Raw genomic sequence first — 24,794 nt, 5'->3', positions numbered from 1 at the left:
TGTGTGTGTGACAGTGGAACGGGACAGTTCTTTTTATTTTTATTTATATCTTCGTTTTGTATTTTCTCTTCCTCTCCCTGTAAATAGAGAAAATTTATTGTATCTCTTTTTTTTTTCATATGCTCTATTCATCTCTCATTCTCCTCTCCGACTCTTCTTCTAACCGCATGCTCCTCCGAGATGTCTCCCGGGAACTGTATTATAATAGTATAACAGTTTTCTCGTAAGCCGCCGCCTGTTTTTCGGCTGATTACCGAAGGTCGCTTGACAGGTTTTTTACAGTTTTAACGGCGACGCACGTTCCGTTGTGACACCAAATATATTTCATTATTTATATTTTTTGTAATATTTATTAATTCGTCAAAAGTAATATTTCTCAAAATTTTTATAACTCTTCTTGCATATAATTTTTTTCGGTATCTTTATTTTAAATTTACAATATGTATATTTTTTATAATAATTTTAATCGTCTTTATTACAATATGAGTATTACACGTAGACACTCCATTTAACCCGAATACAACATTTATATCCTGTCATAATAACTCTGATACTTCCCTGGAAAGTCTTTTCCACCCCATATCGTATAGGTAAGTAGGCTGTATGTATGTATATAGCGGGTGTACCTACTAACTACATCAACGTCTTTTTTCTAGTATCCTTCGCCGGACTGAGACAGTGACACTAACTTAGCGGACACAGTGTATAATGTTGTTTGGATGTGACACACATTCGACTGCCGGCCATATTGTATCATTATTTCAGGTGAGTTCTTTATGACAGATTTACCCTCTAAACAGTAAGCTAACAGATATCCGCCCTAAATTTTAACCGTAAATTTCTGAGACATCTTGCTCATATTCTCGACTTGTGCGATCATCTTCAGAACTAAAAAGGAGCCAGTGACGTCACACAGATTAAGGTATTTGACCATTTACCGTTCGATAAACGACCCTGAACGCTTTATTTAGGATACACGATGTTACGGTGGTTGACTTAGTTTTTATTGTACACAGTTCACTGACCCCGCGGAATAATGCACAACTATTATAGAACCTGACTGATTAGTCGAATTAATTAGATAACATGCGAATAAGACGGAATCTTATCGCAAAATTACGAAGAATTGACGCCGAAGATATGTTCAGTCAGCTCACAATCAAGACACAGAGGTCCGAGTCGCTGATAGGAAAGTTTGGCTTTGATAATAACTACGGTTAAGATGATTAGAAAAGGTTTCAGTTTAACGGAGGAATCGTTTTGAAGCAATAAAACAAACTAAAAGAGACATAAAATGATAGAAGGTTAGAATAAATTTCGATAACGAACCGTTTTATATACCCGAATCAATAAATACACACTATTAACGTAACCGAGTGAGGTAAGCAGGACGTTGTTATTATGCAAAAAAAATATTCAATAATCATTAAACATACTACTCTAAACAAAATTAAGCGATCGGATGACAATCATCCTAAATGATTTGTCAAAGTTACGAAATACAAACTGATAACATTCCTATAGAGGTCAAGTGACACACGCATCCTTGACAGCCTCTGATGAGTCAGCAACCGTGGGCGCGACGCGGAAGGCTGTATTGGTTTCAGATAATTACTTCACAGCTACTAAACACCACCAAACTAAACATTCAGTCTAGCTCGAGCTCTACTTGCTCGAGGTGGAGACTGTTGACTTAGAATTGCGAAGTCATAAGAATATATTTCAAATAACTTTGTATTTGTTTACTTGATGGAGAATTTATAAAATTCCATGTCATCTTTCAATTTGACCGACATTAGACGCGAGAGATGTGGCTCGCCATTAATCGTCGCTCGTTCCAACGGCTTATGATAATTTAATTAATATAAAACAGAACTCAGATCTCCGTTTTGCACTCACATAATTATTGTTTAATTTACGGATTTTTGTGTTGCCATGCACTACTTACATTTCATTTTTAATAGTGTTTTCAATAGAATTTATAATGAGTTGTCCGATCAGTAGCACTGACCAAATAAAATGATTTAATGTCCGTTAATCAGATACAGTGAAAGAATTCTATGTCATCTCTTTTATAAAACTATGAATTTCAAACATTACTAAACATTAATTCAATATAAATTTTTGACAAAATATCAAAACATTGTAAGTATTGCTGTCATAAATCAAAACGCGAAACGGTACTTGTAGTGAATCGAGCCGCAAAGAAACCTAGTAATATAAACGATGCCTAGACTAGACCCAGTGGCTAGGTCTCGGTGACACACATCGTGGCAACTTTCACTCGCAGATGCGGCAATGACCATACGTTGTCAAGTGCGTGAACAGTTTTCACTACTCGTGCAATTGTTTTTTTACAATCAGATCGCAATTTTGAATTGCATTTCGATGCATAGCGACATGACGTTTGGTATTTTATGATAAATGTACTAAATTGTCAATGGAAGTTCAAAATTTTCACCCCGTTGATTTGATCATTATAGAACGCCATTTTCTTATTTATGTATTAAAAGAAATATATTTAGTAAGCAATACACAGTATTAACATCTTTCTAGCATTTCGAGGCTGAGTCTGAGTGCTATGCACATTAGTACATTGACAAAGAAAACTCTTGCGTAAGGAACCATTGAGTAACAAGGATCCTAGAGACGGTATCCCAAACAAAGTTACAGAGGCATTTGTTGAAAATATGATTCACATCTCGTGAGGTTAAAACAATTAGTATTGGCTCTTCTATATTTCCAGTGACCTCTAAAGGCCGTTGTGTTACTCGTAGTACCTGAACACGTCTGAATCAAACAGAAATCGCAGCCCTGTATGTAGAGCCTAGTCGCATGGACACGTGCCGGCACGCAATGCGCATTCGCAAACAGACGGCCATTGGCCGCCGGTGAAAGCGATCAGCTGACAACACTAACCTTTCCCCTTGACTCGCTCGTCATTCATAAATGTTTTTTCATTTACGTTTCATGTTATTGCGGAATTATACGTAATATTAATATGATCACTTTATTTAATTTAGGAAGCAAAAAAACCTATTCATGATATGTCTGCCAACCGTACAGCAAGTGTATAAAAGGACACGGAATTCCAGACGTTCAAAAGACATACGTGAGATGTATTAATTAGCTTTCCTTCGGCCACCCTTTCTTAATGACTGTACGTTTCCCGGATAAACATCCTCTATGTGATATCATCTCTCAACTTTCCAAACGTCTCCGTCCTCACTATATACTAACGCTATATAATGTCTGATCATGACGTCATTGACGTATGTAACACGTCCTAGAGCCTTCATTTCCTTCCACATTCGTCACATCATCGTGTATACTAACATTAGTTTTGCACTGAAAACTGACGAATATTAATTCCTGATCGGTACGAGGTCCAGTCGATATGGAACTCTATATGATTGTGATTCGAGCTATATTCGATCGCCGTGTGTTGTGGAGTACGGTGTCAAGTGAGGCCGGAGAAAGCGCCAGATCCGCCCAGACGGTCTATAGACCTACACCGAGCTAAAGAAAACTCGGCTCGGTGTAAACAACTAGTACTATACTAGAGACATCACCTTACTTACATCATGTAGTAATTTGTGAACTACCTCGCGTTAACACCACCGCGAATATCTTACCTCTCCACTCCATTCTATGTTACAAATGTGAAAGTTGGTCTGTGATTATAAAAACCGAGTGTGTATTATAAAACTAATAAGAAGTTAAATAATATTAGTTTCTGTTAAGAAGAAGTAATCTAATAAGTTATTGAGTTAATGAAATATTAAACAAATAACGTGGATGTTATACAAGTAAAAGGAAAATGTAACTTTGATAGGGACTTTTCGTTGTAAGTTCGTCGTGATAGTCTCTCAGGAATCAGTGAAGCATTAAGTCTTATATAGTAATGAATTATTAAATCTACTACGGCCGAGGAGCAGTGACAAAATTAAGAATTCTTCCTAATCAACACTAGTTAATTTTGCATATTTCGAATCCAGCGGCGACTCAAGACCTGAGAGACATATCACGTTGGTCTAGAATCATAAATTTGCAAGAATGTTACGAAGAAGAAGTATTGAACCCATATATGTATTAAGTAAAACAATTGTGACTTATTTAAAGGATAAGTAAAATAGTCTACCCACGGGAACACACTAAAAAGACAGTTCGGCTTTTCAATAAAGGACCGGAACTAATGTTTCTAATCTAAAAATAATTTAACATAATTTTTACGATTAAATAGCCTGCGATTATTTTTTATTTGTCACAGTATTCTCTCTACAAGCCAGCATGCTCCGCCTGAGTTGACTTGCACGCGTTGAACTCATTCATACACTGATTTGAATCACATCTAAAGAGGCTCCACTTGTCGATCGAACTGTCAATAGTAGCTTACAGTAGCACATGTTACAACAATAAGGTCCTCGGAACACATGTTACCCAAAATATAGGCTGCTTTCTCATCGCGTGAGGCTTTCACCAGTTAGAGGAGCCGACAGATGCCCGCGAACCCTTCAATCAGTCAATATTTGTATTCAAACTTGGTATAAAAAAGAACATGTGCTCCCGTGGGAACCAACAGACTCTGTTGTCATGTTGCTTGTCGCGTATAAATACTGTTTAAGGAAATAGTTCCATAAACGTAATGTTTATCTTCATCCTTTATAAGATGAATCTTTCAACATAATGATTCTGAATTGTAAATGTATTTATTATTATCAATATTAATCCAAAACGTCTGTCGCTTCATTCAAAAATCAATAAATTCTCTCAGCCCCAAATTAATCACCTGTTGAGACGTGTTTGCTTCGATTTGTCAAAACATTTGTCACGACAAAAACCTCTCGAGATGAATGACTGTGCCAAATAGTAATAATAAATGTTTATTAAAATAATGAGGTCATTGTCCTTTACTACGGGACGCCGCGGGGTTACATTTGGTTTGATAAATCTAGGTACACTGCGATCGTCGTCTCATAGTTTTCTTCTAAATCTTGTAATTCACAAATTACTATATTTTTATAATCTGAGGTAATTTAAGCAGCGAGCCTAACTTATGCTAATTGAGTGTACTCTATTGAATATATATATGTAAAGGTTATCTCGGGACCTTATTGATGTGAGCCGCTCTATGAAGTGTAGAAATGTCCCATTAACCCATTGAGATCTAAACACGTGTAGACATCCGGTATTAAAACGATATCCGGTATCCGGGGTAAACAGACACCCTTTCAAACAGAGCAAGGGAAATTTTTTTCAACCTGGCTCGTAATGACGGGTTACGCACTGACTTGAATGATTTTTTTTCAATAATTACTCCTCTCTAAATTAAGTTCTATTCTGTATAATTCCTCAGTAGTTTAAACAATTTATTCTTTACTGGTTTATAATATATCCAGGGTAGTCTTGAGCCGTGTCGTGTCGCGTCGTGTCGTGTCGTGTCGCGTCGTGTCGTGTCGCGTTGTGTCGCGTTTGCCACAACTCTTACGTAAGTCAGAGTCAAGGCTCCTCGGCGATTTTCTTGATCGGTCAATCACATCTGCACATATAAGTTTATTTACCTTTCGTTCGATCTCTTACAGTTTGTCTATCTAATAATAGTTTTAATAATGTTGGATGAGGAAGTGCTTTGAAAAATTCTGAAGGACATATAATTTCTCTATCGTATTAACATTACGGTCACGAAATCCGCCACGACTCGTCCGTGTTCCGTGAGGATTCCCGGCCAGATACTAAGGACGCTCTACGTGCGAGCGGGATGGAGGCGGGCAACGTCCTGATTTGTCAATAAACTTGACCCACATTTCATTGAGAGCGAGTCTCACGAGGAATCTTCGTTTAGGACACCTGCAAGCTCAAACTGATGAGATTATTAATTATAATTTATGATAATTATTAATTAAACATGTTTCATATATCATAAATGATCCACAACACATCGATACGTCGTGAATCATTCGCTGACTTTCACTTCGTTTCATTCCGTCAGTTGGCGTTCGTCGTCAAACCTTTACGTAACGATCTTTATTTATGAATTGTCTCGTATCATGTGCGACTGTTGACGTACTACCTAACTACGCTTACATGAAGATTGTATATATAGTGTAACATCGCTCAGGAATCACAGAAGTATAGTACACAAAGCATATTATTAACGCCCACTCTTATATGCTTCCATATGTTTGTAACGAACAGTAGCCAGTCGGAGGCTGTGTATTTCTATAGTCACATTAATCAGACATTTCAATGATATAATCCAGTGTGGAGATACCCTTAATGTCGTCACAGAGGTCCTTGTCCGGTGTAACGGTGTCCGAGGGCGTCCGACTGCGACCAGTTTCTGTTCTACTAGGTTTACTTCAATTAATTGTTGTATACAACAGAACGGTAACAATTGTTATTTCTGCATAAAAGTCCACTATTCATTTCAAAGTGTAGTACTTTCAATGTATGTATCAGCATATAAACCTAACTTCTTCTTGTTCACCACTAGGTAAGAATGCCTCTCTATGTTACCTTAAGTTAGATCTGTATTAATGTGAACTTATTCACGAGCAATGTTTTTTCTCTGCTATCGTATATGGTGCAGCACGTGGCTCGCGTCCTTGTTCCTACGTCACTAGCGCTCGAACGCGTCTCATAACATGTATACATTATAGAAGTCAGTTTAGAGCTCGCTCTGACTGTATTGAACTATCTAAGTCTACTTAAAATACGACCGTCATTTTATTTTCATATACGTTCATAACAACAAGAAATACTTTCTATAGAAGTTAGGCTAAGTTACGCTAAAACAGCATGTCATAATATTTTGATCTCCTGGAAACCCTACGGCACATGTCGCAGGTCCAATATATATATCGTGAGGTGCTGTGCTAGTGGTCGTTGGTTCCTCGCCTCGGTCAGTCAGTGAGTACCCACGTTGGTCGGAGCCGGCGGCGGCCAGCCGTGAACCCTCTCGTACACGTCACTAACTGTAAAGCGGCCGTCGACTGTTTTATACTCATTGTGATAATGATGCGAGCGTTTTAACAGTATTGTAGACGTCAATAACCTTCCATCCTTTATCTAAATGTACAGTGAAATCACCCACAGCACCACTGTTGGAGATCTCTGTCGAGTTTTGAATTAGGCAGCTATTCATAATGAGGGCCCGTTTACCACTATAAAGTATCGCAAATCACGGTTCCATGGCTGGTTGGCGTTTCACTTTTTGAGAGCCTCCCTCCCTTCTCCCCGGCTCCCTCCCTCCGTCTCCCTCCCTCTCGTGGCCGCGAAACCTCCTTTCAAAGTCAAGAACGAGCTACGTGACGGCCGAACATTAAAATGGTGCTTTGTGAATGTGACCCAGTGGATTTTTACTTGAAACAGCAAATTATTGGAGCTTATTAAATTGTTCCACTTCTATGAAGATGTTTCACCAAAGACAATGAAACGGATTATGGTTCAGATAATAAAGTAACACTTAGGAGGAAAATTTGTTGAAATTTAATAAATAAATGCGTCCTATAGCTATTTGCTCTTATAGTGTCACGTGTTCGTTTTATTTACGCTGAACATTATATTAAATAAAGAGCAATATAACTTTTTAAAGTAATTTCGTAGCCTACTTGTTGTAAAATGTTGTGAAATAAAATGTTAATGAACTTGTTACTAAAAATTCGATAATTCAATATTATGTTCCACGTTAAACATCCATCGAGCAGGATGCTGCGACGAGACGACCTAAATAACTGTTGGTCACCGAAACCCAAGAAGATATAATAACGAATTTAGCGCAAAAAATATGCTTGATATTTTTTCTTAAATTCCCAAACAGTGTCAACTTACGTTACATTTTTTACAATCAATATACATGGTGAAAATTTCTATCAAAATACTAAATACATCAAAATCTCGATTGTAAAGATAGAGTCCATCTGGTTCCAAAAATGTATTGAGGTCAGGGTCCCGTTACGCGGGAGTCAAACCTGTTCCATTCGGCAGGACACGCCATAGATATTACAACTCGTGAGGTCAATGCGTTTTTGAAGGTTCTCGAGGAACAGAAATTATTGAATAATATAAAATACAAATTAAACTTTCATAGCTACGAAGAATATCAGAGCTTCGCAAATCTTTTGTATACAATAACACTTATGCGGAACGGTTCTGTTTAGAGTACAAAGTGTGTTTAGGAGAAATGCGAATGTATTAATTGAATTTGGATGAAAATGGAATGGACTTTTATTGTGACATGTCCTATTGTGAAGGTTGTGTCACAGTCCGCGACACGTCTAGCGTTAGTGAGTCCGTCATTGTTAGGAAACTGGCGGTCAAAGGTTGGAGTATTCAGTTACGAAAACTGATCATCACTTTATAATATGTTAACTTTCTTACAGGTGATATATTAAAATAATTTTTCAGTTTTTAATCAACATCTGTTGTGTTGGAATGTTTTCTAAAGTTTTGTCAATTTTTCACGTATATTTGGGTGCGGCGACGATGGCGCGCTTCGTGACAGGTGGCTCGTATGGAACCTCCTTGTTACGTCTTGAGAACACGTTTTTCAAAACAACCTTTTAATATTTAACAATAACATTCAGTGTTTTCTTGCAAGAAAATATAAGTTTTTTTTTTAACTAAGAAATCTCTGTACAAATGGCTCACTTTATCAATCAAGTCTATGAATCAGAATCTATTAAGATTTATATTATAATATCAATGATCGATCGCTTAGAATCGATCGATCGGAAACTTAACTGTATCTGATTTCCGTCAGACAGTTGTACTCAGTCAGTTAACACCAAAACTCCTGGTTAATCGACTTCAAACACAGTTCTTATGAGTACACAGGCACAGCTAATGATTCAGTTAATAAGAGCGATATATATTACTAACACTAAGGCGACGGCGGAATCACAAACGTATTCAAAATACGATTATTCAGTTACTTAACCTCTTATTGATGATAATTAATACAACTAACGGCGTTTATTAAGGTATACATTTCACTGTATTGCGTCCCTTCGTCCCTCTATATTCTTTACGAGGACTCGTTGCTTCCATGTCATTATTAAACCTACAACTTTATGTTCGTCTTTTAGTCCATGAATTGGTATAAAGTCAGTCAAATAGTTGTATTATTTCTATCCACTTACATATTTAACTAAGCAAGAATATGAAGAATAATGAAGCTCTGTTACACTCGTTTTGAATTCTATTGAAAACCCTATTTAAAAGAAATTTGCTTTCAAGTTTTGTCACCCCCAGTGTTGCTCTTTATTTGTCATTTACGATAAAGGCTAACCTTAAACCGTAATATGTCTTATTTTATAATAGTGTATACTTCGTACACTGTTAGAGCTCTCCGATAAACGACTCGAACTGTCCGTTACCGCTTTGTTTTAAACTTGCAATTTTTATCTCGACACCTAATTATAAAGACACGTTTTAGTCTGGATCTTTTATATGAGGTCTTATCAAATAATATTTACTACAAATAAAACAATCTTCCGTTGTTTATGAACACGCACACATTTAAAACGTATATACTTTTTAGATCAATTTTATAAAATATAAAAGTCGGCTGAAACATTAAAGTATTTTAATTAATGTTTTTATTGTAATGTATTGGTTGTCAAACACTATTACATGTCACGCGGAATCACCTGCCGGTCAGCTGATCGCCGTGACCCGCGGGTATGCAAATTGTTATATATTAACCTCAATAATAAATTTTTAAAAGAGCCGAAGAGCGTTTGTAGGGTTCAAAAATTGTCGATCGTCGAAGGGGTCTCAGCAGTAATAAAACGATGGAAGGAAATATTTATAAAAGTAAGACAATTCTGTGTTCATTATAATAATCGAACTGTTCTATAGGACAGAATATTGTTTACGTTTCAAATGTTAGCAGAAAGGTTAGCAACTAACACATTGACGGTAACATTGATATAGCAATGTTTTGACATTCGTAATTATAGATATGTTAATTAAATATGGAATATCGGAAATTATACGTATTAAAAGAGAGCACCTTTACAAGGGTCCTTGAAACGGAAAGGTGATACGCGCTGATACAGGGGTCGACATACGTAAACAAAAACAAGTAGGAATCCAACAAATCACATTTGCCTCAACTCGATCGCACCTTGACCGGTCGCTCACAGATACCGAAACTAGTAGTATCAAATAATCAATTAGAAGTTTTGTCAAAGAATCATTGGCTAACTAAGTAGCTCTCTTAGCAGGTTCTTTGATTGAGGTAGTAGTTAGTACTCGTACTTGTAACGGTTGATTGTACGGAGATCACATTTCGCGGCGGCACCGTTAGTGATGGCCTTTTATTTTGGAAGTCCGGCTTTGTTCTCACAGTCATCTTTATCTTTTAACAGCTGTTATTTAAGGCGTGGTGAATGGTGAGGATTAATAAATCCTAAAATATTACAATTAGTAGCTATTTAAGAGGAAGCTAACATTTAATTCGTGAGAACCGGTAACTTACGTTCAGATTTAAAAGATTCTTGCAATAGGTCTAAGACAAAGTTGATCCTAATTATCATTTATCTCAGTAAGGTGCGAGGGTATTAAAGCTATCACGCAGTAAATACCTCGCCTTATTCAATTACAAGATTTTGACTATCAGCTAACAAAGGTATTATCAACCTTTCTCCATTCTGTAAGTAATGCAGCCAATAAAGTAGCCGCCTCTTAGCCAGCCCGGACGGAGGTGGCCTAGAAATAGATGACAGATACCACCCATACACTTAGTCTAATATTAGAATAGACAAAATGATGTGGCATAGATATTACTCGAATTGGTAAGCACATGTATATTTATAAGACCAATAATGCTTTAGAAAAGACACAATACGACCATCAAATTTACGAGAAAGAATAGTTTTAAATTATTGGCCTTAATTAAAAACAAATAGAGTCTATTAGACACAACATTAAATATTTAAATCAAGTCAATTAAGATCTATTAGACAACGAAAGTAGGTTCAGAGTAAAAAAAAATCTTCACTTAGCACAGAAGTAATTAGACACAAACATCTCAATAAAACTGGTATCAATGATTAAGACGATTGTATTGGTTTGATAATTGATAGAGAATGATCGATTGATGTCTCGAGATAAGTTACTGGAGCATTTTAAATATTAAATGTATCGTTGTATTAATAAACTGACATAATGACGTCGTTATGTGACTGCCCATGTTAATAAACGCCTATGTACATGGTGGTTCTTGATGGACAGTGCAAAGTATGTGCAAAATATTATACGTCTTCCTGAAGAAAACTAAAAATAATAGTAAATGTTAACAGAGTAATCGGAATCTGTAGATGTATTTGGAGGAATTGAGACGTAACGACTGAGAAATACGTTAGGTATTTCTGTCAGTAGTGCTCAGAGGAAATACTTCTTCGTGAGAACTAATTTGATATGTCATCATTAATAAAAAGCTTCATCAACGACAAAGTTTAACTCATTAGAGAATAAAATAAGACTTAAATCATTGTTAATTATTCAACAGCTAAATATATAAGACATGTACCGTGAATAATCTGAAAGGAATTATATTTACGATCAGAGAATCGAAGACATTTGTCGAGATGTTTGTAGGTTAATTGCTTTGTGATAATTCGTGAGTTCCTATCGTCTCTGCGATCTGAGTCATCTCGGAGCTCGTCTTCAACACTTCGACACTCACAGTTACATCGTCAGGGAACAGATCGTTATCTCACCGGCCGATATAATTGTGTTACACATTTTGAAATTGACGTTTGTATCTAAAGTAACGATAGTATTGTTTTATTGCGACTCTTTTAAAAGTTTAACTGTTATATTTTTTGTACCTTATTGTTTAAATTGTGTACTTAAATGTTGTTTACAGTTCTCGTCAGTAAAGTTAACCGCCCTGTACAAGTTTTATAGGACTAAAAGTAACGTCTGTGTTCTCCGGACTTCTAACCACTTAAAGTAAATTTTTATCGAAATTAAAATAACACACACTTAACAAATTTCGACATCCACATCATAGGTAGAATTTGATTAGTATTCATAATAGAATTATATAAACATTATAGTAAGTTTTAGATATGATATAAGAGTAGCTAGTTTTGGTCTTTATGTCGGATGATTCAATATGATTTTGCAATGAATAAAATTTTAGAACTTACCCCTGAACTACTCTGACTGAATCTCGTGTAAATAGCTCTATATTATTAGTTTAATGATAATAGTTTAATACTGGCTCAAGTTACTATTGTTCAGAAGTCTTGATTAAAAACGCTAAGAAAACATTACAGCAAATTGTATCAGAGGCGGAGAGCGAAATGTAAAAGTTGTCATAAAGTTGATCGACTCTATGTCACAGAGAAATATAGTCTCTATGTCGAAGCAATAAGAGCGATAGAAATAGTTAACACTTTTCTATTTGTAGTGCAAGTAAAAGTGTCGCTACATTTCCAATGTCACAGAGATTTGTTGTATTTGAAATTCGCTGAAGGACTGTTTGGAAATAACTGCAAAGTAACGCTCATACGTCGACATCGAGGTAACAAATATTAAAGGTATGAAACAATTAACAAAATTCGAAAACGGAAGTGGCCTTAACAATATAGATGAAGCAAATCGCAAGATGATTGCTATCCTTAGATTAATTTATTTCCTTGAAATTCTCTTTAAAATAAAAAGTTTAAATACATCCGTTAAATATTATAATAAAATATAAAGAGTGAGTGAGGAATAAGTTCGGACGTTGTAATTGCTACCTTATATACTAAAGAGACAAACACATTGACATATCGCCCGAGCAGGCTGTACTGACACTACAATATGTCATTAGTAAGGCTTTTACGAAGAAAAATATCATTAGGAATGTTAATAATGCTACGAGATACAGAATATTGAAAATATAAACACAGTTATAGGACTGAGTACAACTGTGAAGAAATAAGCTATAATTATATGATGAGGACTGGTGAATATAAGGTCTGGTTAGGAGCGGTTTAGAAGTTACGCACGTCAAAGGAACCGACGGACGGAACAAAAAACTTATACCGAAATATACAAAAAGACTGTGGCGGTCGATGGCCGGGATAGCCCGGGATAACGGGACGGTCGTTGACCCGACCTTGACGTACCACGGGATTCGTCGCTTTTTGGACTTTAGATATATTGAAATGATTTGTTTGGACTTTGTTTAGATAATGTTTAGTGAATGTGTTTTGTTTTTATCCAAACTTATTGAAATATGTTTACTGTCGGAGTTTACATTTTCTGAAAATAAAAACGTCTTAAACTCAAACAATTAATTTAACTCTGAACTGTTTTAATAACTAATCAGTTGTGATGTAGGTAACAGATACAGAGATAGCAGAGCCATCGTTTTCACAATAACTGCTGATTACGCACTAAGCCTATGGATTGTGAAGCGGACACACTGCAACTCATCAATGATTATGTAGTCATTGAATGTTCAAAGCAGTTAATAATCTAACCATCTCCTCTCCGTTATTCGTTACTATCCACGAATGTTTATTCTGTGTCCGTTACTTCTGTCAGAGTCGTCCTTGAAGAACGTGCCCCGTAATTAGCATGTCTCATTACGGATGCAATTCAACATACGAGTGGACCAACTGGTTCGCATCATACCGAATAGTTTTTTGACTGTATTCTTTTCCAAGAAGTGTTTGGTATCGATGGAGGAACCCGTCACGTGAGATGTCAAACGTTGTTTTAACGGTCGATCACGTACGAAGGCCGTCAGTAACGGGACGGGGACGGATCCGTTTTAAACAATTAGGATCATTCCGACTCGGAGCTATTGTTTTGAGATGTTTATGCAAATAAAGGGTTCCACATAGAATATTAGTCGATACTGTTGCTGACTTTTCGTGGATCCTCTCTTATTGATTGTAACTGACTTATTGTTTTTAGTTTTTTCTACTTTCTTTGTCCTCGCCGGGGTGCGTCGATCTATTTATGCAACCATTTGCTAACTCCATTTCTTTCTGTCTAGTTGTAGTCTACAACGTATAGATTAAACCTACATGTTTATTAATGGGTTCCATAATATAAAAAAAAGGCAAACAGCTTCATATCAATATTTATTACTTACAATATACTAAAGATTTCGAACATAATATTTTCTTTTTCTCTGTCGGGAATTTTCAAAGTTCCGGAGTGTTTGTCGCCAAACTTCAAAGTACAGAGGAACCGTTATTGGTCCTGTACAATAAAAACTAGGTAGCCAAATTAAAATATTTAACTTTAGGCCCGTAACGGTAAAGCACGGTAATTTTTATTAGGCAATTAGGATCAGTGAGACCGACTTAAATAATATATACCCTGTCAGACAAGGCTTAGGGGTGAGAATGGATCGTATTTGTCTTTTTATTGGTACCGCATTGTTTTTTCTTCCGGGATTGCTCCTAATGCAAAAATAGTTTCATTTTCGGTCATTTTATTTGAAGTTGTCGTGAAGTGAAGTTGTCGGTGCAGTGTACTTGAAGTGAAGTGGACATTTTTTCGTATTTCTAGTGTTTCAGCTATAAACTTATTAGCTAGGAATATAGATTATAGGTATGACAGTCTTTTTGTATAATTAGTTTTAATTCCATTTTTATAAATTAATATATCGGTAAGTTTTGATGGAGTATAGATTTTGGTTGTCTAAGCAAAATGTTGAATAAAATTAAAATTAGAAAAAGGTTCATTATAATGAATCAGTTGTTATGTTTTTAGGAAGTAAATGTCATTTAATAATATAGATCTCTTTTTAGTTTAGTTATTATTATCTACTGCTTTGCCGATACTTTGATTAACTTCGGAACCACTGCTGATATTTTAAATGGGCATATCATACTAGCAAATTTAGATAAATTAATGACATTCTTGTTTAAACTTGAGAGCTCTTCATTTTGGGAAATAAATTTTTTCGTATTAACTTGGTTGTTGTAGACTGAAAACTGATCAAAAACTGTGTTCCAAAATAAACATGAAATAACAAACACAAAAGTGGCCAAAAACCGTTTTGTTAAATTTGCCCTCTTTCTGATCTATATATTTCATACTAGGCTTAAAATTTAATCACAAACAAAACTTTTAATACTCGAATATATGTTATTTTACATAGTAAGTAAAAAGTACCAACAATCATTAAATGTCCTCCTCTGTTGGGTTATCTCGCTGCGATACAAAAATACATTGATTACAACATGAACCGCGTCCACGGCTCGGACAAACATTCTGTTATTAATAAGACATGCTCTCATGGCTAGCTTATATACATACATAAATATATGTAATATACTATATACATATAATATACTCATCGCCACCGCCACGTGACCCAATGACCGGTAGAGTCAACGGATTTTTAAAAAAATCCTATCACGAATAAAATTTTGGGGCCAACCCACAGTCGTCGGCGGGAGCGGGACGGAAGATCGAACGAACGAGGAACAAACGAGAGTGAAAGAGAGGGGTGAAACGGGGCCAGCTAACGGTAGATACGGAAGTGTGTCAGTGGCGTAAAGACCAGCTCGCAGCGATAGGTCGGCGGCGAGCGGCTCGGCTGCACGAAAAGCAACCTTGACCTACAGCGATAAGGTCGCTTCTCGTCCGAGAGACGCGGAGTTTTCGATTTTCACGCCGCTGATTCACTACGATCGCCGATTCCTCCTTAGACTTCAACCTACCTCAAGGCTGGGAGATGTTCAGATAACAGCAGCTCGTAGTGGACGAGCGAGCTTCGGCCGACTAGAGTCTAGTCTTTTTCGGAACACTTTTTCCGTTTAAAAGTAGAGCCTAAACTCGAAATCTACAGAATCACACCAAAATAATTTGGAACATTCTTTAAATGAAACGTCATTGACTCGAGTACATACGGTAAAACACAAAATTTGACTCAGTCGGAATTGTGTCGCAGAATGACAGTGATTACAATGAGATCAAGAAAAGACTTCAACGAGGTCTCGCGCTGTCCCGCCCATGAATAAATTAAGTTAGACGTCTAGCCGACTAACGAGGCGGCACATTGTAATACAAACAAAAGTATTTAAAAAATACTTAACAACAATAGAGCTAGTTAATTAGCCTCCGGCTAGATCCAGCGGTATTCAGCCTATGATTTGGCCGTTGGAACCGCACCTTGGTCATCGTATAATTCCAATACTTGAGAAGTGATCTTAGTACGTCTCAGATAGTACAGACTCTAGGAAAACTTTCACTCGCGACTCATCAGAGCGGATAATGGGATGAACACTTTCGCATAAATTCGGGAAAAATAGACACTTCACAGATAATACCCGCCGCCTCTAAAACGAGATGGTCTCCTTATTATAGTTATGTGAGAATTCATTCAAGTTAAATAAAATATCGTTACCTGTTTAAATTTTTTCGGTTTTACGTTATGATTATTTCATCAGGTAAATGTACATGTGTACCATCTATTAAATAAAATATAATAAGTGCTGACCAGTTTCACGATCGCCGTTCTTTTTATTTCACAAACCAACGATCCAATCCAAAGTTTTCATAAACGTCGTCAAGCTCCTCAGTCATCTATTTCACGAACTGGTTCAATATTGTTGGAGTATTTTTTCTCCTCACCGTCGATATTTTTTCATTGCCATGTGACAGTAGAACAGTATTTATTTCTGGAGCGAGAGTCACGTTCCGATCGCAATATCTATGAAGTGTATTTTTAAGTTGCGCCAACACCGCCACGGGCCAACGACCCGCGCAATCAGAACCTAATGTTTTGCGAAAACCTCCCCAAGGCCGCTTCAGTAGCGAGACAAATCTTTATAATAACCGACTTGATTTTTTACTTCGTTATTGCAATTTATTGCGTGTCTGTATCGGTTTGGCAACAAGGTGCGTGTTGTTCTACGGCCAGCGTTCTGTCACAGACGTCGCTGAACAAAGGTGCATTTTTAACAATCGATATGTATTTTTTAAAAGCTTTCGGCAACGTTACGTAAAACATTCTAATCAATTATTTCTTGAATTGTTGCGTATTTGAAAACTGTTCTCTGGTTATTCATGAAATAACCAAGAAGATTGGGAAACCAAAACACCCTTTAAAATAAGTAACGATTAAAGAGAAACAGAGTTTCATGTTGTTACGAAGAACACGGTCAGATAACTCGACCGACTCTGTTAATTGTACCTCCGTGTACTACGTGTAGCGAGAGGTACATCATGAAGCTATCCGTCCGACCATCGCCAGCTTCCGACTTAATGTGATCATTACCCGAGCACATATTATTAGAAACTTCGGAATTCAATAATACGTTCCAGATTTCCTAGATCAAACGTTAAATACCTCGTCCGACCGAGGCGCCGCTCTCATGACAACTTTCAATAATTATTTATGTCAAAATACAATAATAGTAAAATGTTGCAAAAGAATAACACAAATCGGACTCTCGTTATACTGAAATAAAAATAGTAAGTAGCTAGTATCGCGGCAACACCGATGCCTAGTGAAGCGAAGCGACGCGCGCCGGCAAAGTGGAAACGATTATTATTTAGCGGCGATATCTCGATTTCGTATTCGACTAACCTAAATATAAATTACAAAATGTTTGACGTGTGTGTGTGTATGTTCGCAGACAACGCGGCAGGGTGGCGGCTTCCAAGTATGGCGGTGGGGTGTCTCTCTCGGGTGTGGCGGTGAGGCGCGGCATGAAGTGCGCCGGTGTGGCCGGCGGCGGCGACGAGCTGCTGCTGGGCGGCTGCTGGCTGGACCCCAAGGACGCCTCCCCTCCGCCCTGCCACGAGCTCCTCGACTCTCTCCTCGCCCCTCCACCACTGGCCGAACTCAAACCTCTCCCGCCCTTTACCGGATATACCGGCCACCTCTCCATCAACGGCATCTCCGGTCATCATTTCCATGCTATAGCACAACGTCTTCCAGAAGAAAACAACAACTATCCCACGCAGAGCGGTTACGGTGCCGATCAGGATGTGGTCTCCTCGTCTACGTGTGCCGCTGAATCCGAGCCTCCGGATCTCGAGGATGTCAAACCTTTCCCTCTGGACGCCCCGGATACCAAACCGTTTGCAGAGTCGTCGGCGCCCGGTGTAGCGGACTCCTGTGCTCAATCTTGTTCCCCGCCTGCGAAAATATTTGATGATGGACATAAACAAGACATGTACGACATCAGTTCAATAGAGGACTTAGCAGCCATCATTGGCTCCGCGATCGCTGATACGACTGTTCAGTCTCAGCCGGAGGATCCTGACAGAAATGATTCTAGAGATAGCTGGATGGACATAGATGCATGGATAGCGGGCGCTTGTAGTCAACATGGTGACAAAATAGTTCAACAAGACCTATCGGAATTCGGTTTCGGTTCTCCGCCACCATCACAATCGAGTCACCAGTCCAGTATAGACTTTCCATGCAAGCCCAGCCAAGAGTTCTCGAAGAGAGAAGAATTTCTTCAAAAGAATTTAGGACAGGCTGGATCTACTCTCCAGTCGCTATTATCTCATGGCTACATGCCTTTATTGCAAAACAGATTGCAAAATGGTCCCCCTGTTAAACAAGAGGCTCCAAGTTCAACGAGTTGTGGCATGGACGTAATATCAACGTCGTCGCCACCAGGAAACGCCGTTTCAACCACAGACGGTGTTGGAGGATTGCTCAATGGCAGATATGCACCCCATTATGCTCTCGGGCTAAAACTGGATGGACTTTGTAGTCCAGAAAGATTACTTGGCTATTCACACGCCCACACGACTACGGTTACTCCATCCAGTAAAAGTAAACGTAGTCGAGCAAAAGCAAAACAAGTAAACAACGGAGGAAGTCTGCATGGAAGTTCGTTAGCCTTCGCATCGGCAACATCTGCGGAACTGAGCGGCTTGCTAGGGAAAGAGAAACCGGTGCATCGCTGTGGGATCTGTAATAGAGGGTTCTTGAACAAGTCCAACATAAAGGTTCATCTCCGGACTCACACCGGGGAGAAGCCCTTCAGATGCGACGTATGCGCAAAGGCTTTCCGTCAGAAGGCGCATCTGATAAAACATCAGCAGATCCACAAGAGGATTGGGCGGGACTAGGACACCGCCGGCTCAAAATAAAGCATTTCTATAGCTGTAGTTGTGTGCGTGAGTGTTGTGTGGACGAACTCACCTGTGTGGCTGCCTCTCTAGAATGGAGATACACACGAGTGTAGGCTCTTGTTGTACATGACTCTTCGTAAGCAGCGTTGTCTTCTAACGTAGTTAAGAACAATGTTTACATATTTTTTTTATCCCTGTAGAATAACACTCCTCCTAAGGACAAGTGCAATGTTAACTAGTTTTAAGTCTTCAGATTTATTACGTAAGGCATATTGTTTATATTCTTTTGTACTAATTGGGACCCGATTCATTCCATTCACTAAGTTCAGTGGGAGAATCCCTTAGCTTACATTAACCTAGTGTATGTACATATGTATGTATGTAGCTCGTCTCGATGACAAACTGAAGTCGATATTCAGCGGACGAAGCACAACGTGACGTGCGAATATCAGAACTTTGTCTCGTCTCGCGACTTTCATCCTTATTTATTTTATATTATATCTCGTGTATGTGAATGCTTACTCCGATTACCTATTTATAGTCAACGTAATGAAGATATTATTTAGCTTTACAATGTATATTATTAAGTATTGTATTATTTAAAGAAAGACAAAGCGAAGGAGGCTAACATACGCGTTTTATTATTGTATTTAAATTGATTCGTTCTCATCTCATCACAAACATTCTTACTCGTAACGTACAGTAAGATGGAACGTCACAAATATCATTCGTTACTAACATGACAATAATAAAATCCATGTAACTATACGAATTTAAACGCGCTCATTGTTGTTAAGACGTTCGTTAGCGAGTCGTTTATTCAAATCAAAATGACTTATTATTCATATTAATTGTGAAGTACTGAAAGTTCTATGGAACCCTAATATGTAAGTAAGAATCCTTCAGTGCGCACGCGATCGGAACTCATCGCATCCGGGAAGCGGACGAAGAAAAACCTGGCCCGATGCTCTAATAACGACGATCCGGTGTTACACAACAAACATTTAGGGCACACGTTATTTAATTCCAAATGATTGATAACAAAAACATAATATATATATACGAATATAACATCGAGTAAAGGATTAACAGCGTCACGTGCCTTCGGTTAAGACTTCTGACGGAATATTCCGTTTAAAAAAATAATATACAATTTTTAAAAAGCGTCGGCAACTTTCATCTCATTTTTAATAATTTTCGTTCTAAAACAATCCGTACAAAGTATCCATGACAACGGTGTGAGTCGAGTATAGTGCGAAGTGGATGGAATCCTTCATACATTCCCGTTAATTCCCGTTCTACTAATTCTATGGTAATGAAATCGTCCAAAGTCTGCAAATGACGGTCCTAGAGAACACGACCGCTCCGGTGGGATGGACGCGCGTTTGTGAAACGCCGAATAAATAATAAATAGATTTGGATATTATAATATACTAAACGTTTAACCAGACCCTCCCGAGCCTTATCCGCATGTTCTATGTTTCGTGTTTCATACGCAGCGTTTCCTACGACATTTGTGGACCTTAATAAAGTACCTTTTTAGTTTTAGGACACCTAGCTTGTAAGTATTTATTGGTAAATGTAATTGTATTGTAAATCCCTCTGTCCATTACATCAGATCGATACACTATCCAATGAATTCAACAAACGGCGGGTGAAATTCGTTGTGTTACTTCAAAATGTGCTCATTGAATTTATTGATAGTGTAATGACCTTTACTTTTAGTGATAGTGACGTATTTACGTAAGAAATGTTATATTTTCGAGAGGTTTTTCATTTTAAGTAAATTGTAAATTAATGTAAAATAAACGGAGATTTTTTTTTGTTAACGATAAAGTCGACGATTTTATTTTAAACACCCGAAATAACTAACAGACTTCATGATCACATAACGCATGTACAAATAACAAAAATCCTGTTCCCTCACAGAGATCTGTTGAAATGTTTAAAAAGTGCAAGCTAAGTGGGTCACATTAGACATCGCGCAAACAAAGGTGCGAACCAAAGTGAAAGATCTTCGGTTCACACCGTCCTCGTCTCGTCGGAAGAAAGTCGGATGTGAAAATAGCCATAATGTACACACGACACATCGACTATTCGCAAGGTGCAGGTTACACAGACACACACACATCCAGTAACACGCTGTAACGATAGAGGAAAAAGTATACTCCAATTTAGATATTATGAGAATTGTAAAGAGCCTTATTGTTACCAGAAACATGATTTTTAATAGCTACATATGAAATCATTAACGATAACCTTTGTTCGTTTATTAACACAGAAGTTACCATTCGCGTACCGAGCTCCATTAGGAGTTATTAAAGGCAATCATTTCTTAACTATTTAATAAGTAGTTTAAAACAAAACACTCAATATGCACTCTATACTTTACATATTTTGAATACATAATAAACGAATAATATTGATAGGAGTCGAGGAGTATTCTGCGGACGCTACGAGCGGCGAGATTCTTTCACCAACCCACTTTTAACTGTTTGATTTCACCGAGCCACGCGGACTGACGGCTACTTCATAAACATACATTATATACGAGACTAAGAGAACTGCCTCTCATATAATATAATCTAATCACGTTCATAAAAAAATACTTTAACTTATCATTTTACAAAGGATGGAGTTAGTGCCTGGCGTAGATTAATGAGAAACTGAAAAAAATATGACATCGAAATATTAAAGGAGTGTCAAATACTGATTTGATTTCATTTAATTTGATTATTTTTAATGAATAAAACCTTCATGTTAATTAATATCGAACGATCTCCTGACAGATATAAAATACTAGTTCTGATATAAATTACTATAAGGATAATCAAATACAAAAGGTATCCGAGTTATTTCATAGGAACAATATTTTCGTAATTTTCGTAATACTATTTTCGTAAATGTTTTTCTATTTTCTGACACTTCGTGAATTGCATCAATAGAAGTAGATATGATGAATAGTAATGAGGCGAGCAGAGAAACAATATTGTGTTTAATTTAAACGTCCCATTGAAATTTTTGACCCGTGACAATCCATTGTGCTCTAAACTCGCACACATAACACGCTGTGACATTTAGTATATATTTTAAAGCTATAATTTAATTACAGTCATTTAATTGGAACGAAATTCCAATTCCAGTCAACGGTTCGGGTGACAGTTTCTAAGCAATGTCTTTTAAGTTCCGTTTTTCTACATAATATCATCATTTCATGTCTCCGTGTCATAAATTAACTTCCAATGCCGAACTGTTTTCATTAAGAATGTAGGTTTTTTTTTCGAAATTAATTCGAGACACCATAGGAGCGGTCCTCGGCGGTCACGCGACCAGCTGCACACGTATTGGGTGAATCGTCGTTAATATCGACGCTTAATATATAATAATACCGTCGAGTTATTTATCACGAACCCTAATTACTTGTATATTTCAATGTCAACTGTCGCATGTTAAATCTCCGATGTCTGCGTATCATTCCCCTGCCCTCCTCCTTTCATCGGATCCAGAACACAATGGCGCCTCACAGACACCGTTCACACAATTAAAACATCACACGCACTCGTCGATGATAAAAAGCTTCTAGTTTCTAATTTGAATTTTTATAGCTCGATAAAAATAATGAATAGACTCGAAACCCAGAAAAATGCCATCCAAAGTTCTACGGAGTGTCGATTGTCCGTTCGCATCTGAGACAATTAAGATTATAATGTTTAACTTTTGTTCCGTATCTGAGCCGAGGAGTCACACGTGACCTTTCAAAATTATTTACCGTAATGTGTATTCACTTGTCGGTGAGTGTGTCGCGTCCCATATAGCTCGTTCAATGGAAGGTTGACCTTTGGGCGGCGTGGGGCCGCGCCTTTTTACCTTAAACTTGCCAGTGTCAGGCTCCCGTACACCGTGAGAGTTAAGTTTGATCTGTTGAAACATCTGCTGTTTGTTTTATTATGATCGTTCCTGGCTGCGACGAACATCATTATTGCCTAAAAAATTATTTTCTCTTTAGGACTTTACGATAGAAAACCTCTATTCAAATAAAAACATTCAAGTTTTGTGTTGGCTAATGTTTAATCTAAGTGTAATGTGTAACCTATTTTCGCTCAGTAATCCATTCTCCAACTCGCCTGAATCGCTTAAAGTTCATATAATGTCACCGGCGCGGCTCGGAGCCTCACACTTGAACTTGGCTTCGCGGCCGCGGAACTCCGACGACGGACGACAGACGCTATCTCTGACTTCTTAATGGAGATAACGAAAAAAACGTTATGTGACCTTCCCAGAAATACACTGAAAATTAATTATATTAATCTCTTTGCTTTTACAATCTGTGTTCCCAAATAATAAAAAAATATACACTTCAGATTTATACTCGAGATACGCGTTAATCGTTGTAAAAATTCTTATAAAAATATAAGAAACAGAACAAGACTTGCAATTCAAACCGACAAATCTGTTCGTAAAGGAAGAATTTCAAACAAAACTATGTGAGGCTTAACTAAACGTATAGCGACTGTGCTGGGGCACTGTGCTGTAGGCTAGTGTGATTGATCAGTCGTTCGGTGATAGCTGACAAAGCCGACAGCCTCATGGATATATAATTACACTTTACCTACTTCCAAACACTCACGAACGTTGCAATACATAGTCCCCACTTTCGACCTTTTATATAAAATCTCCACAGAGTTAAGTTTAAAGTTCAGAAGTGAGGGAATTCTTTGTCACAATTAGCCAGTAAGTTTGTTCGTGGAATGTAAAATCCTAAATCCCGCGAACCGAAACGGTAACCCATAACCTTGACCGTCGGTAGTTCCGGCTGGGCTCCGAGCGAGAGAGACGGAACACGGAAAGTGTGTCAGTGGCACGAGCTGCGACACACATCCGCACCGCCATCAGATACATACGAGTGATGTGATGGGACGTGATCATCACGAAATACACTATCACACAGGACATGTACTGTGTGATAGTGTGGTAGAATAAAAATTATAATTGATCATAATCAATACAATACCTGCCGATTTACACAGCTTTAAAGAGAAAGATTCATCAAAAGCATTCGTTAAATTGTTAGAATTGAAGTTATTTTAACTATAACAATTACAGTGCAGATTGTTCGGCTTAAATATAATTTAAAACTACAGTATGATTTTATATAATAATGTTATGAACCATTTCACTCGGTGAAATTTATAATTTAAACAAGTCATTCTCGTATCGGCCCGGCACTCCGTCTTGTGTCGTCGTACCTACAAAGTAATGTCACAGTAACTGCAGCCTTCGTTCTTGCCTCGATTTTATAATCATAGTTATCATCTCATGCTCTAGTAACTCGCGTGTTCAATATAAAAATCAGCTAAAAATGGACGACTTAACACTAAACAAACAAAAAGCATAAACAAATTGTACAAATGTTGTTGAAGAGTTAGAAAAGTAAAAGTCCTGAGCTAACTGTACCCGCATTCGCTCTCAGTTCTGACGGCGCTGACATACTTCACTTGTGTGTGAGTTCGCTAAAATTTTAACTATATCAGAAACGGTAAATGACATTTAATGTATTGGAATTATTGTGAAACTAAAATAGGGGAGATCTGGGTGAGATGGAAATAGGAATTTACAAATGTTGGGAGAAATTAATGTATCAATATTAGGAGGAAAAAAATATGTATTGATTTCAATAAACAGACGACTCTAATATAAGAAACGTTCTTAGAACTAATCTCATCAATCCT

The 24,794-nt window shown here is 37.5% G+C and overlaps 1 protein-coding gene across 1 annotated transcript; it reads left to right on the top strand.

Annotated features, from left to right (window-relative positions):
* The first annotated feature begins 720 nt into the window (after positions 1–720).
* Positions 721–20,891, top strand: LOC116770349 (ichor-like). The gene is made up of 2 exons (XM_032661792.2): positions 721–765; positions 17,607–20,891. The coding sequence occupies exon 2, from the start codon at positions 17,680–17,682 to the stop codon at positions 19,060–19,062; it is 1,383 nt and encodes a 460-aa protein (XP_032517683.1). The 5' UTR covers positions 721–765; positions 17,607–17,679; the 3' UTR covers positions 19,063–20,891.
* Positions 20,892–24,794: the final 3,903 nt, after the last annotated feature.

This window comes from Danaus plexippus, assembly GCF_018135715.1.
Source record: "Danaus plexippus chromosome 3 unlocalized genomic scaffold, MEX_DaPlex mxdp_25, whole genome shotgun sequence".
Taxonomy (NCBI): domain Eukaryota; kingdom Metazoa; phylum Arthropoda; class Insecta; order Lepidoptera; family Nymphalidae; genus Danaus; species Danaus plexippus.
This window is presented reverse-complemented; position numbering and strand designations above follow the sequence as displayed.